The sequence below is a fragment of the Aphelocoma coerulescens genome, chromosome 19 (genome assembly GCF_041296385.1).
Source record: "Aphelocoma coerulescens isolate FSJ_1873_10779 chromosome 19, UR_Acoe_1.0, whole genome shotgun sequence".
Taxonomy (NCBI): domain Eukaryota; kingdom Metazoa; phylum Chordata; class Aves; order Passeriformes; family Corvidae; genus Aphelocoma; species Aphelocoma coerulescens.
In genome coordinates, this window is record NC_091032.1 from 7396046 (window position 1) to 7410171 (window position 14126).

Here is a 14126-nt window from a genome sequence, read left to right on the forward strand (position 1 = left end):
ACCCCCTGCATTCAAATAACATCTAGAGGAAAGAAACACTTGAAAGAGGAGCAATCGAAAAGGTGACAGGAGAATTTTCACAGCCATGCCTGTGGCTTTGCACATGAGTTACTACAGATCAACTACAGCGTGCATTTGCACTTCACCCCTACCCTGTGCTAACCCCATGTGCCCACTCAGAGCCCAGGGAAGGAGTCAGTGCCAAGCAGTTACCATGCTGTGAAGTTTCTTAAGGTGTGGGGTGGATTCTCCACGTAGACAAGCTCTGGGAAGCATTGAATTTGGTCTAAATTTGGGGTGTTTTACAGGAGATTGGTGTTAGGGAGCAGAAGTGCCCTGAAGGACCACATTTCTCAGTCAGTCCGTGGTTTTAGGTCGCAGCTTGTCAGTGGGAGACAACAGAAAGGCTGGGGAGTGCAGCTCTTGGTTGTGTGTCCCCAAAGGTTGGATCAGAGGGACTCAGGAAACAGGGAGCCAGTGGACATGGCCAGAAGTCACCAAGCCTGACTAAAACAACAGGCAATGGAGCTTTGCATAGTCTGGGTGGGTGGGTAGAGGGCCGACCCCAGGAACTCCCCACAGCAAGGATGGGGTGAGCGGGGAAGAGAAGGGCTGGGGCTGGATGGAGCCTCGAGGGAGCGTGTGGGGATTGGATCCCACGGGAATGGGCCGAGGGAGCCGGGTGGTGTGGAAGACGTGACAGGGCCCATGCTACCTACAGACAGAGTGGGGGGAGCAAAGTCTGTTTTCCTGTTAAATACAAAACATTAAAAAATAACACAACAACTCTGAACTGACCCCAGGCAGCTCCGGGGACGCCGGAGATTTTCAGAGCTGCAGGAGAGCTGTGTGAGGGGTGCAAGGGGAGGAGCAGGGGTCTAAAACTCCTCCATGCCCCTGCAAACCTCCTGGAGGGCCCTAAGCTGAAGCCCCAGAAGGTTGGGGAGATGAGCACTGGCAGTGGTGGGGGCCGGATCACGCTGAAGCCTCTGCGTGATGGACGTGCCGTGACATCGGGGTGGGAGTGGGTGGAACGGGCTCTCCGTGCCTTGGTGCTGCTGCTGGGCACTAACCAGGCTCTTGTCTCGGTGCCAGGGGTGTTCACCTCCCTTGGGGTGCACAGAGAGACGTGTGGGTTCACAGGGAATGCCTTATTTTGCCTTCCATTAAAAAGCCCACCATGGGATGGGGGTGAGGAGGAGCCTGGGGTTCTCATGCAGCAACATCCCGCTCTGCCAGCTCTGAGATCTGCCCTAAGTGATAAAAGAGCTCGTAGGAACAGACATGGAGAACATTCCCAAAGGCATGCAAATGGTCATTGTCTCTTTTTTTTTTTTTTTTCATCAAAAATACAAAAGCACCCACCACATCCTCCAGCTCTGGCGGCTGCATTTCGTTCGGAGCAGAGCCGTGGTCCTGCTGCAGCTCTGCTCTCCCTCCTCCGTGGAACAGCTCTCAGCTCCTGATGGCAGTTTGAGCTTTGTTTTGTTTTGTTGCTTGTCTGGTTTTTTTTTTGTAGAGACAGAGAATTTGACGATTTAAAAACCAACAACCCCCCCAAAAATCCAGTGACTTGTGCCAAAATTCTCAGGAGGTCTCCTCAAAACGTCCCGTTCTCGCCTTGTATTTTTCTTCCAAAACCAGCTTCGTTCTGGAGACTCTCTCCTCCTCTTGCACTTTAGTTGTCTCCCCACTCCGTGAGTTCTGCTGGAGGGGAATGAGGTAGTGGATTTCCCCCTTCTCCTCTCCGCGTGGCCTCTCCCATTCCTTCTGAGGGTGATTTTTATCCCATCCCTTGTACAGGCTCATTCCCAAGAGGCGGTGAACTGAAGCATGCGTTCCTTCCGACGGCGCTCCGGAGCAGGCTGGCTAGGGCTGCCCACCTACACTGTGACAATTTTTTGTTTTGTTGCAAGGCTGAAAGTAAAAACCCCAAAAGGAAAGTTGTCTTCCTCCTCTTCAAGGTATTTGCATGCTGAAACGTCTTCTAGGAACCTGTAAAAGAAAGAGAGGCTCAGGGCAGCTTCCAGCAGTCAGCAGATGTTCCCCTTATGCTCCTGGCTGGGCCTTTGGGTGTTTCTGAGGTCCCTGTTTGCCTGAGCTGTGCTGGTCTGGCAGGTGGGGTTGTGTTTGGGAGGTTCCCAAGACATTTTGGGATTGTGTTTCTGGGCAGGTTGATTTGTGTCCTGAAACCCTCCTGTTTTTACAGCACTTCACTCTTCTAAACCAACCACAGGCTTTGCCAGGGCAGGACCTTTCACCAGGGAGACCTTGTATGGTCACCAGGGCACTTTGGACAGCACAGGGAGGGCTTTCCATGCTGGTCACTTGGGCAATGTGTGTTTCTACTGGAAGGAGCCCATTCTCTGAGGTGTTTTTTCTGTGTGTGTGTGCAGCTGGTGATGGCCAAACCAGCCTGGAGTCAGTGCCCTCCTGCAGCACTTAGGCTGGGAATGGGGTGGGGGTGGATTGGGGGCAGGTCTATCCTATCCCCTGGGCTGGAGCTGGCAGCCAGGTGAGGCTCCTGCTGGAGCTGGGCTGGGGGAAGGAGAAGGAAGCGTTACCTCTGACGGTGAGTGAAATGTAGAGCACGATGATGATGGTCCCCAGCACGATGGAGACGATGCTGAGCAGCCTGGCCATGCGTCCGAGCCGCCGGGCTCCGTCCGTGTCCCCTTGCTGGCCACTGTTCCTCGACTGGGGAGACACAGAAAGAGCCCCTTGAGAGTGGCAGCACCTCTGGGGTGACTCCCTGGCTGTGGAGCCCCAAACTGAGACCCATTTTCTTTCCTGCTCCTCCAATTGGCAATCACTTGGTTCCCGAGCGGAAAATACTGGAAGGAAGGATTCCTGGTGAGGGAGAAGCACCACTGCTGAGAGCAGGGCCTCCTGGTCCTGCTGGGAAGGGAGCACTGGGCATCCTGCCCTTGGCTGAGGGAGCACCCAGCACTTAGCAGAAGGGCAGCTGTGCGAGGAGTTGTGGTGGAATTACTCACCGTGCATCAGCATTTGCTGCCTGTGCGGCACAAGTGCCACCAGCCTGGCTCTCCGGACCAAAAAGCCTCCCCAGATTCGTGCAGTGCCCTTCTGCCACCCACAAAACCCATTGGGAAGCGGGTTTGGAGGGAGGGAAAGTGGGTAAGGGGTTTTTAAGCCATTGGTGACGTTTTCACCTGGTTGGGAAGGCTTGGAGTGAGGGACAAGAGAAGCAAAGTAGGATAGGGGGAGAAGGGAGACCAGCAGCCTTGATCCTGTGGAGGAGTCAGGCAGAGCTCCCCTAAACTTCACTGGGAATGGGGTTTTATTGATGATTTAACTGCTTTGAAGCAGATATTCCTCCTTTAGGGTTGCTTTGAAGTATTTCACACTTTAATATGGGTTAAGGGCTTCTTGCCCTGCCCTATCCATCTCCAGCCATGCTGCCTTGGAGGAGAAGAGGGGGATGTGGGGCAGGCTGTGGGGCCAGCAGCTCCCAGAGCCCTGTGCTGTGTGGCAGCTCCTCCCTGCTAAAACTGGGGAAATTCTCAGTTAAAAAAACCCAAGTGTACTAGTTAAAAACAGTTAAAGGTGGGAGAGGATTAAAGCAATCCCAGTTTCCTTTCAAAAAATGTGTATTCAGAAATAGCTGTGCTGGAAAGGATCCCCTGCCACATGTTAAAAAAAAAAATTAAAAATTAAGAGCAGGGAGACCTCATCCAGCTCCAGCATTAACCATGAAACATCACTGAGAATCTGAACAAATACTTGATGTTACTGCCCCATTTCCCATTCGTCCTGCTTTAATTCCACTGCCTCTTGGCAGCACTGTGACCAAAACATCCCCGGCCCAGGCTGGGCACGGGCAGCTGCTCTGTAGGAAAAACACAGCTTTGGAGGTTCCCATGTACTCGTTTTAGTTTGTGTCACCACGGAAATAACACAGCAGAGCCCCAAAAGGGCGGGAGGCTGCTCCCACTGCACCCCTGCCAATGTCCTGCTCCAGTGTCCCCACCAGTGACACCAGCAGAGCTCAGGACCTTGTTCCTCCTGGTCTCACCAGCAGGTTTGCCAGACCCGCTCTGAAAGCGATGGGATGCAGCCAAGAGCTATTTTCATCCCAGAACAGGAGGTGACAAAATGAAGCCTCATGGGTTGGTGGTGAGAGATGGAGAGGATGCAGGAGCCCAGGGATCGACAGGATCCCAGCCCTGCTCGCTGACAGCTCCAGCTCTGGGGAGATGGTTTTTCAGCCTCTGCTTTTTGCAACCAGTGTAATATTTTGGCAGGGTGTGGGTTAGATTGCAGTGAAATAGGAAAAATATATAGGCTAAGGGATCCAGTATATTTATCACTCCAGCTCCTGGAAGTGTTTATTGCTCATTTATCCTGAACAATTATGAGAAACATATCAGCACTGGCATGGGGTGTTTAGCAAGCCTTTGGTACTGTACATATATTATTCATCGGTGTGGAACGGGTTGATTATAGCTCTCTGGTACCACTAATCCCATGTTTTGCTTTCCACATAAAAACATTAACATCTTGTTTATTAATCGAGGCTCACCAAGGCAGAACATCTCCAAAAGACTTGAGGGGGAGTGAGTCACTGTGTGAGTGCCAAGGGACTCCCTGGTACAGCCCCGAGCTGGAAAATCTGCAGGACCTGGGGAGTGGGTGCTGTTCTGCAGCACCCGTGGGCCAGGTAAGTCTGGGTGACTCAGGAGTTATTAATCTTACCTGTTTCCCACTGCTATCTGTTCCACTTACTGCTCAAAATGGGCTTTTTCCCTAAGTGGCCTTGTTGCAAATGAAGGCAATTACTTTCCTGGGCTAGTCCTAGGGATGGAGAAGACAAATCATCACATCCTCTTTCCTGCAATCTTTCCCGATTTATGAACTGGCTTTGGATGCTCTCTGCTGCCTTCCACCAGTTACTCAGAATAAATCATTAATCCTCGACACTTGGTGTTTCTGTTGAAGGAAACATTCCAAGAGAAGTATAAGTCAACTCCAGAGTGAGCCAGATGACTGTGGCACTTAAAATGGGTGAGGATAACCTGACTTCTCCTGCATATTTTGGGAACGACAAAACTTATTTTGGATACCAAGTGCTGTGCAGAACTGCCCTTGATGTTACTATGTGGTGGTTCTGGCTGGATTTTTTTCACTTCCCTGCATTTGTTTGGAGTCTTGTACCCTGGTATGTGGCTCCTCTGCTTCCTCCCCCAGTGTGGCTGCACTTTGGTGGGAAGGGGAAAGGATTCACAGCTGGAATGCAGCGGGGTGTGTGGTACCCAGCCCTGCCCTGCACTGTGAGATGGATCCCACAGGATGGACCCACCATCCTTGTGTCCACCAGTCCCACTCTCTGTCTTGGGGAGTGACCTGAACCCCTTAGAGCAGCCAGATCATCACTCAGTGAGGAAAACACATCCAAGAGTCCACGGAGAAGCCTCCAGGTAACTCATTTCCATGGAACCATCATTAGCAGGAACAGGCTGGGGGGTGTAGAGCAGGGTTTTTTTCCACCTCTGGCCATAGGCCCTGCTGGGATCTGAGAGCAGCTTTTGAAAAATGATTTATGAGACACTAAGCTCAAAAGCATTCATTTACTTTCCTCTCTGGACGCTGCTTATTACCCAGAAAAAAAAAAAGCAAAAAAAAAAGCTTTCATGTGCAAAAGCTTTGACTCAGGAAAGAAAAGCACAATTGCAGAGCTAAAGGAATGTCAGCACATTGTGGAAAGGTCCTCCTGTTTCCCCAGGTGATGGGAATCACAAAAACCTGGTTCCTGCTCAGATTTGTGCATTATCAGGCACACTTGGGCCTTACTCTGTGAGAAGATCTAAGCCTGGGGGGGCCTTGGGGGTCACCAGGAGCTCAATTCCTCCCTGCTGTAAGCAGGAGAAACATCAACCCGTGCCCTGAGAGCTGTTCCTGCTGGCAGGACGGCCCAGCCAGATGTTTCCTGGTTCCCCAGGGAGGGAGGAAGGATGGATCACTCCTCATCCTGCTCTGCTGGTGCCGTGTGGAGGTCCCTGGCTGGCAGGTGGGTGTGTGGAGGGGGTGATGGTGCAGGCAGGGCCGGGACTAGAAAGGGCTGTAATAAATTAATTAAACCACAGGACAGGGAGGGCAGGGGTGACTGTGCAGGGGCCAGAGGATGGGCACCAGCTATTAATGTGCCATAAACCTTGTCCTGGAGAACAAGCCCAGCTGAATGCACCTTCTGCCTCGCCTTCCCCAGCTCTGGATGTGCCCTGGTCAGTGCTGCCAGGGGCCTTGGAAGCAGAGGGCAGCCAAATGATCTTACTGCCTTGCTGGTCCTGCCTCCCCTTGGGTGTGACAGTCACTGCACCCCAGTCCCTCTCTGCCTGGCAGGATTAACCAACTCCTGCTCTTTTTCCACTGTTCACTCTTCTCCTCCACGGGGCTCGTGTGGCCCAAGGCACATCCCCACCACCCTGGAGGCTCTGATGCCTGCAAGGGACAGTGTGAGGATCTATTTTGCATGAAGGCTAATGTGGCTGGAAAATCCCCGTGAGAGACCTTGTTTATTACCATGGATATGCAATACCCAGCTGCTTTCCCTCTCCTTGCAGTGCAAAGCCAAACAAGGCTGGCTGGCTTCCCTGTGTGCTGCCTAAACAGGCTCTGCCACACAACTGTACTACGCAGATGACAGCTGGCACTGGCAGAAACGATGATTCCTCCTCAAAATGGAAATTGGTCTCTCTAGAGGGCTTTTTGTGGCAAGCGCCCGTGCCTGCCTTCAAGTCGTTGGTGGTTTAGGGGGGAAGTGCTGGCTGCAGGTGCCCCTCAGTGTATTTCTGTGTGGTAAGCAGGTAACTGAGCTGATTCTCAAAGAAAAGGTTTGCCTGTGTTGCAAATCAAAGGCATTGAAGGTGCTGGGTGTGTACAAGAGAGCAGCGTGTGATGGAAAAGGGGGTGGCTCTGCTTGTAGGGCTGTGCTGACTGAGCCACCTGTACCCGAGATGGGTGGGAGGCCGGCTGCCTTCATTCTCCCCTGCTCGGCTCCCGGTGTATTTGCTGAGGTGTGGGGGACGTTTAATGGAGAAAAATTGCTTCTCCGGGGCAACTAAAGAGCTGCAGGTGCAGCCGGTTCCTTTGAAGTGCCTGAGGCCAGGCACCAGCCTCCAGCCAGGGTCTCCCCGGTGTTGCAGGGCTGGGCGAGGAGGGGCGGAGGGAGATCCCTTTTCAGTGCTTCGCCTCGCAGCTCCTTCCCGGGGAAGCCCGGCGAGTCGGTCTGGACCGCTGCCTGGCAGCAGGGACCGCGCTTCCCGGAGCCACCGGGCTTCCCGGAGCCTTGCCCTGGAATCCCACCCCCGTATCTCCATCTCCATCCCGCCACCTCCCCGTATCTCCATCCCGCCGCCTCCTTTTCCATCTCCATCTCCATCTCCATCTCCATCTCCATCTCCATCTCCATCTCCATCTCCATCTCCATCTCCATCTCGCCGCCTCCCCGCGCGCTGCCCCGGGCTCGGCGCCGCTCCCCGCCCGCCTCCGCCCGCCCGCGCTCCCCGGACCCGCACCGGAGCGCGCCGCGGGAGCCGAGCAGGGCGGCACAGCCCGGCCGAGCTCTGCGGGAGCCGAGCGGGCTCCTCCCGCCCCGCCGCGCCCCGGGGCCGGCGGTGCAGCACCGCGGACAGCTCCGGGGCGGCCGTCGGGGCGGCGGTGGCGGGGGGAGCCGGGGGCGAACCGGGCGGGTCCGTGCGGCCGGCAGGTCCCGCACTCACCATGATGGAGAAGACGAGGGCCACGATGTTGAGGGGCCAGACGGGGCAGAAGCAGGAGAAGATGGCGAGCACCAGGTAGTCCCGCGGGCGGCCCTGCTCCGGTGCCGCCGTGCTGGTGGCCGTGGAGGAGGCTCTGCCCAGGCTCAGCCGGGACGGCGACAGCGGCGGCGCCTCCAGGTGCCCGACCGACACCGACTTGTAGCCGAGCCCGTGCCCGTTGCGCTCCGTCTCGCCGGGCAAGGCTGCCGTGAAGGATTTGGAGCCGCGGAGGCCCTTCTCCTCCCGGCCCTCTGTCGCCGACAGCAGCTTCTCTGTCTCCTGGAAGCGGGTGGGCAGCGCCGTGCCCGAGCCCGGGCCCGCGCTCCCGGGCGCGGAGCCGGTGCTGGCCATGGCCCGGCGGAGCGGGCTCCGGCAGCGCCCCGCCGCCGCCGCTCTGCGCTCGGGGCCCGCCGCCCCGCGGGAGGCCGAGCCGGAGGAGGGGCCAGCCCGGCTCGGCCCCCGGGGCAGGATCGGGGCCGCGGACCGCCCCCGGGGTGTCCCCGGTCCCCCTCTCCTCGCCCCCTTACCGCGCTCGGCCTCCGCCCGACCCGGTGCGTGCGGCGCCGCGGCCCCCGGGGATGCTGGCGGGGATGCGGCGGGGCGGAGCGGAGCGGTGGGAGAGCCGGGGAGTCCTCGCCTCCTTCAGCCCGGCCCAGCCCAAGGCTCTGTCCCGCCCCACCGACCCCCCGCTCTTGCCGGGGCTCCCACGGGCTCCGCTCCGCTGCAGCGGTACGTGAGAGCCCAGCCCAGCCGGGCTCCGCCCGTGCCGACGGGGCTCGGGGCCGCCTCCAGCCCCGGAGGTGCGGGGGATGCCGAGGGTAGCGCCGTGCGGGGCACACACAGCCCTGCCGTCCCTGCTGGCTGGCAGCCTGTCCCCAGGCGGGTGGGGGACATGCGACACAGAGCAGACCCACGAGCCCCTCATTGCTGCGGAGAGGGGCTGGAGGTGCCCTGGGTCTGGGCAGGGCTGTCCGGAGGGTGACGGGGTCTGGGCAATGTGTGGGTGCCCGGTGGCACCTCTGGCTCCAGCCGCTCTGGGAAAACGTCGTCCCCGGGGCACGGGGCTGGGGGGGGTGGGCTCTGGGCACGCTGTGCCGGGCTCACCCTGCCCTCGCTGCGCGTGGGTGACCGTGGAGACACCACAGCTGGGGACAGGGACACCAGATCAGTGACATACTGCGTCCCCACATAGGACCTGCAAAGCAGAAAGGGTGCTGGTGCAGCGTGAGTTACAACTTCTCCATCCTCGGGAACAGGGATGCTGTGAGGGGCAGGAGGGAAGGCTAAAAAAACCCTCAGATGCCCGGAAAAAATGGATGTTTTCCACCCCTCCTGTATTATGCTTCAGTTCCAAATTTGCCAGGGGTTTCCCTGGCAGTGAGTGCCATCTACGGGGCACACCCAGCACCTTCTGCCTCCCTGAGAGGTGCCCGAAGAGCCTTCTGCCAGCCGGGACCTGCTGCCCAGCCCTGCCCGGAGCCTTATCCCGTCCTGCAGCCTCCAGACAGAATTAGGACCCGCGTTTTGTGAATGTGGATCTGAGAGCAGTGGGGTGACCCTGCTCGGTGGGGTCTCAGGGGGTTTTGCCTCCCTTCCATTCCTGCCTCTGTGACCATCTGTTTCCATCTGGCTCACTTCGGCTGACCAGCAAAGCTGGTGTGGGAAAAACATGGAGAGGAAAATTTGGGAGGAGGGAGGGCTCCTGCCTGAATTAGGGTGTCGCTTAAACCTTCTTTCAGTGCTGGTGTTGCTGGGCTCTCACTCCCCGTGTGATGGCTGCTGACAGGGCAGAGCAGGGCCATGCACTGCTCCAGGGAGAGCCACCCAGAGTAGGGATGCTGCAGGGAGAAGCAGGATTCCTTCAGTGGATGTGGCTGCAGGCCTTCTTCTGGTGAGGGGAATACCTGTCAGAGGCTGAAGCCAGGACCAGCACTTTAAAGAGGCTCCTTTGCCGAGCAAAGAGCTCTCTCTCCTGGCTGCCACCAGTTTTCCTCTGCTCCCATCCCAGCTCTCTTGTCCCACCAGGGTTTAAGGAAGGCGGAGGAGATTCCAGTCCAGAACAGCAGAAGGTTGGGATGGTTGTTCCAGCATGTGCCCCCTGGCAGGAAGAGAACTCAGACTGCCCCTGGTATGTTGGTAGCACTGGGGTGGGAGCAGCGGGGCTGGAGGAGCTCTGCAGAGCTCAGCACTGCGGGAATCACACGGTGCAATTTGTCCTGTCCAAAAATCTGCCAGCTGTGGTGTGTGTGGCTGTAAATCCCTGCCTGATTCCTGCAGCAATTCCAGTTTGCTGAGCCTTGGGCAAGAGGGAGCCCTCACAGCTGGTCCAAGCTCTCTAAGCCAGAGGGAAGGGACAAAAGGGACCTTTCCAGTAAAATTCCCCCTTTCTCCCCTCCACAGAAGTTGGCCGGGAGCGCGCTGTTGGCCTGTCCCAACAGAGCCACTTCACTGGGATCAGAAGGAAACCGCAATCGGATGGGTGGGCTTTATGAAAGCTGACATCTGTCTCCCCTCCCGGCCTCGCAAATCTGCCAGGCACAAACGTCTGTACCAATGAGCTTAGCGTCAAAAGTCCCAGGGCAGTAACCTTTGCCTGCTCCTGCTCCCCTCCTTCACCGGCAGGAGCCAGAGCCACCCGCCAGCCAGGGGCTTTAGCGTGATCCCCACGGCCCATCTGTCCATCCCACACATATTAACAGCCAGTGCCCTGCTGCTGGGTTTGGAAGTCGTGTTTTCTCGCAGAGCAAGCAAGAGAGAATAAATGACAGCGGCGATCAGCAGCAGTGAGCCCTCGCGACGAGAAACACAGAGCCGGGACTTCCAGAGGACTTCCCACCTCCTGCAGTTTCCCCGCGGAGGGGAGACCCGCAGCAGGGTCCTGTACAGCGTGTCGGGGGCTCACTGAGCTCGCCAGCATCGCAGCTGAGCTCTACATCCTGCAGCGCTTCTCTCCCTCACCCAACAGTCCCTTCCCGCTCCCCCCATTTGTCCCACGGATCCGTCACCTTCCCGTCACCGTGCTGCCACCCCAGCCCGGCAGGTCAGCGGATGGGGAGGCACTGCTGGTGTCCCCAGCCCTGGCAATAGCCCAGCTGCCAGGGGACGGCCCCGGCCAGCGGTTCTTGCAGGCTGCCCGTGAATCGCTGCTGGCCGGCGCCGCGGAGCGGGATCGCGCTGGAGCAACAGGCGGGGCTGGGCACGGGGCGAGTCTCCTTCGGGTTCTCGTAGTGATGGAGCTGCCTCTGAGGGGAAAACCCAGCGCACAGAGGGGACGGAGGGCACCGTGTACCTGCAGAACCGGGCTCCCAGGGCAGCTGTGGGCGGCTGCCCTTCACCCCCGGCTCCTGCGCAGGGACCCCGGCCTGGGCGCGGCACTCTGAGTGGGCACAGGGCCAGCAGCATCCGGCGCCGTGCAGGGACAGCGACAGAGCCGTGATCCTGTGGATGGCTCGCCGGAGGGTTGCGATTTTAGAAAGCCTTTTGCCACCGAGGTCGTGCTTGAGGGCCAGCCGCAGGGCGTTGAAGGCTTGGTTGTAGTCCAGAATCCTCTTACGCTCTCTGACGTTGGCAGCCATTCTCCTGGCCTTGGAGCGCACCGGCCTGCTCCTCTTCCTCACCTTCATCCCTTCCGTGTGCCCCGGGCTGGCGTCTACTTCCCTGCCCTGGGAGACCCACAAACCCTGCCTGTAGCAGCCCTGGGGCGCGTCCCCCGCTTCCAAGTCCTCCTCCGAGCTGTCTGGCCCCGTGCCTTTCCCCGTGGCTGCTCCGGGCATGGCAGCGGTGAGGGGAAGCGGGAGAGGAGCTGCTGCGATCCTGCCTCCTGGGAGGTGTGGGTGACACTCCTCCAGGGACAGGCAGCCGCCTCTAAAAACCTTCAGCAGGGCTCGTCACGTGGCTGCCCCGACCCTCCTCACCTGCCGCAGGTGAGGCACAGGGAGAGCCCTGCCTGGTCCCTGCTCTGAGCGTGAGGGACCAGTGTTGGGGTGCCCAGAGCTCGTGGTGGGATGCTTGCAGGCTCCCGGGGAAAGCACCTCCACCAAGCACACGTTTCAGTGGTTGTTTTAGTGTCTGCTAAGAATTTGGGCACTGCAGGAGTTCCCCTGTGCAGCTCTGCCCTCTCCTCTGCTGGGCAGGCTGGTGGCTCAGCCTGGGACAGGTCATCCCTTGGTTTTATATGGTGCCATGAGGCAGAGCCCTATGGGGCATCACCACCCTGGCTGTCCCTTCCCCCTGCTCATGGGTCCTGCAGCGCCTCTGTTATTTCTCAGCTAAGGGAAACTGAGGCACAGAATTATGCCATTGCTGAGAAAAGCAGCAAGTCTTGTGCTTGGGTACAGAAGACACAGTTACTCCTGTCCCAGTGAGCTGGGAGCACCCGTGGGCACAGGGGTGGGTGGGTGCCTGAGCAGGGGCAGACCCCGGGAGTCGGTGCAGGAATGTGCAGGGCTTGGCACGCCTCTGCCCTGCGGAGCAGGAAGCAGGAATGTGGGGGGGGGATTGGGGCAGGTGATAAAAGAGCTAAAGTGCTACCTGCCTCCAGAGCCTTCCTGTCCCTTCCCAGCAGCCTGGGGGCAGAGCTGTCTGGGCTGGCGCTCCCGGGCCTGCCCGGCACTTAACTTGGGGAAGACGATGCTGAAAGCAGCTCCTTGTTTCCTGCATCCCCGAGCTGGTGGGATGAGGGACTTGCCAGGTGCAGCAGGTCCGGAGGCCATGGGCAGGGCCAGGTCCCCAACCTCTGAGCAGTGGGGGACAGCCACGTGTGTTTGCCCATCATCTCATTAGAGAGCAGGCGCTAAATGACTTCCTGTTCGAGGGGTAACGCTTTGAAAAATGGCCCAGGAGTGGGTCTGACAAATTGTTGGGGTGTCTGGTGCAAAAGCAGAGCCCTGGGAGAATGTGCCCCCCCTTGATCCATCCCTTCCTATCTGATCATCCCAGCTCATGTTTGATCAATAGCCACAATTAGTGGGGGGTTATTTGTCTATTGCCCTTCTCCTCTCCTGGCTCTTTGAAGCTGAAACTAATTTAGGTGCCTCTGCTCCAGGAACCCAATAAATCAGGAGCCAGGGCCTCGGGGACATGGGAGAACAAGGCAGCAGGACTTCAAAGGGAGGTGAAGCTTGCAAATATTTGTGAGCACTCACCTGTGCTCACTATGACCCTCTTGTTCTCCCCAGCATCCTTCTCACCTCCCAGTCCTGCTCTGCTGGGAATGGAGCCTCCTCGACCACTGACTTACCCAGCGAGCTCAGCTCGGGAGCCAGGGGATCTTTGGAATGCTTGAATGCCGGCAGATGTCAGACCCACTTAGAGATGTGCCTGTCTAAAACCCAGCTAGGCAGGACAGATCCCTGCCACGGGGATGTTTTTGCTGGTGTTGGAGGTCAGGAGGTGCAGTCCAGAGCAGACACGGAGGTGACTGAGCCGGGCACAAAGCCAGTCCCAGCTGGGTGGGGCCTGGGCAGGGGCAGCAGTCCCAAAGCTGCTCCCATCCCGCCCACAGCCCCCAGGAGCTCCTTGGGAAGCAGTGCCGGGGTTCTCAGCACCTCAGCTCTGGGCAGCCCTGGCTGCAGGGATCCAGCCCCAGCTCTCGGAAGCGGGCAAGGCCAGACCATAAATCATGGGGCATCTGATGCCACCTGCCACCTGTAATTAGCACATCCCACCGGGCCACCCCCACCTCATCCTGGGCGCTTCCGACCTAGGTGCCCATTACAGGTTGGGAGGTCAGCAGGAACACCCAGCCAGGCCCTGCTCCCCCGGTCCCTGCTGATTTATCACCGTGTGCTGGAGAGATTTATGGGCTGAGATGGGGAGCCAGAAACGTGTTGTGAGGCTCTGCTGGGCCCGTCTGCCTGATGGATGATGAAAGAGCCGTAATTATCTGTCGCCACACATATATCAGGCCGTTCATGGCACTCCCCAGCCTCCAAGATGGGCTTTGGCCCTCAGGGACTCCCCACCTCCCAGCCTGTGTCACTCTGGACTGGAGCACTGCTGAGTGCTGGGTACCTGCCCTTGCTGGGCAGCATTGCCACAGCTCTCAGGGGTCCCATAGCCCAAAGGTGTGTTTTGGGTGTCCACCCGTAACACTGCTGCTGAGCCTGGCCTCAGCTCCTGCAGAGAGCCCTGGACTGGCTGCCACATCCGTCTAGCACTCCCAAGCTGCCGATGCTTCCAAGTGAGAGCCGCTGGAGTCATCTGGGAGCACGGCCCTCACTGGAGGTGAAACCGTGATGGAGTGAAGAGGCAGCTGACACGGCCTGGGGGGCTGCCCAGCTCCTGGCAGTGTCGCAGCACCATCCATCCTCCTTGGGAAGGCATGGATGTGCCAGAGCAAAGCAAGGA

At 58.3% G+C, this 14126-nt stretch overlaps 2 protein-coding genes across 2 annotated transcripts; both read right to left on the reverse strand.

Annotated features, from left to right (window-relative positions):
• Positions 1–1366: 1366 nt before the first annotated feature.
• Positions 1367–8129, reverse strand: LOC138120451 (trafficking regulator of GLUT4 1). The gene is made up of 3 exons (XM_069033140.1): positions 7740–8129; positions 2565–2697; positions 1367–1995 (listed from the first exon to the last, which is right to left on the reverse strand). Exons 1-3 carry the CDS (start codon positions 8127–8129, stop codon positions 1988–1990), a joined length of 531 nt encoding a protein of 176 aa, XP_068889241.1. The 3' UTR covers positions 1367–1987.
• Positions 8130–10819: 2690 nt separating this feature from the next.
• On the reverse strand, positions 10820–11551 carry BHLHA9 (basic helix-loop-helix family member a9). The gene has a single exon (XM_069033750.1). It carries the CDS (start codon positions 11549–11551, stop codon positions 10820–10822), a length of 732 nt encoding a protein of 243 aa, XP_068889851.1.
• Positions 11552–14126: the final 2575 nt, after the last annotated feature.

Excerpts from the sequence above, each read along its gene's own strand:
- LOC138120451 (XM_069033140.1), bottom strand. The coding sequence starts at position 8,129 with ATGGCCAGCACCGGCTCCGCGCCCGGGAGCGCGGGCCCGGGCTCGGGC. Across the intron at positions 2,698-7,739 it reads CCCTCGTCTTCTCCATCATG|TCGAGGAACAGTGGCCAGCA; the intron begins GTGAGTGCGGGA and ends GTGTCTCCCCAG.
- BHLHA9 (XM_069033750.1), bottom strand. The coding sequence starts at position 11,551 with ATGCCCGGAGCAGCCACGGGGAAAGGCACGGGGCCAGACAGCTCGGAG.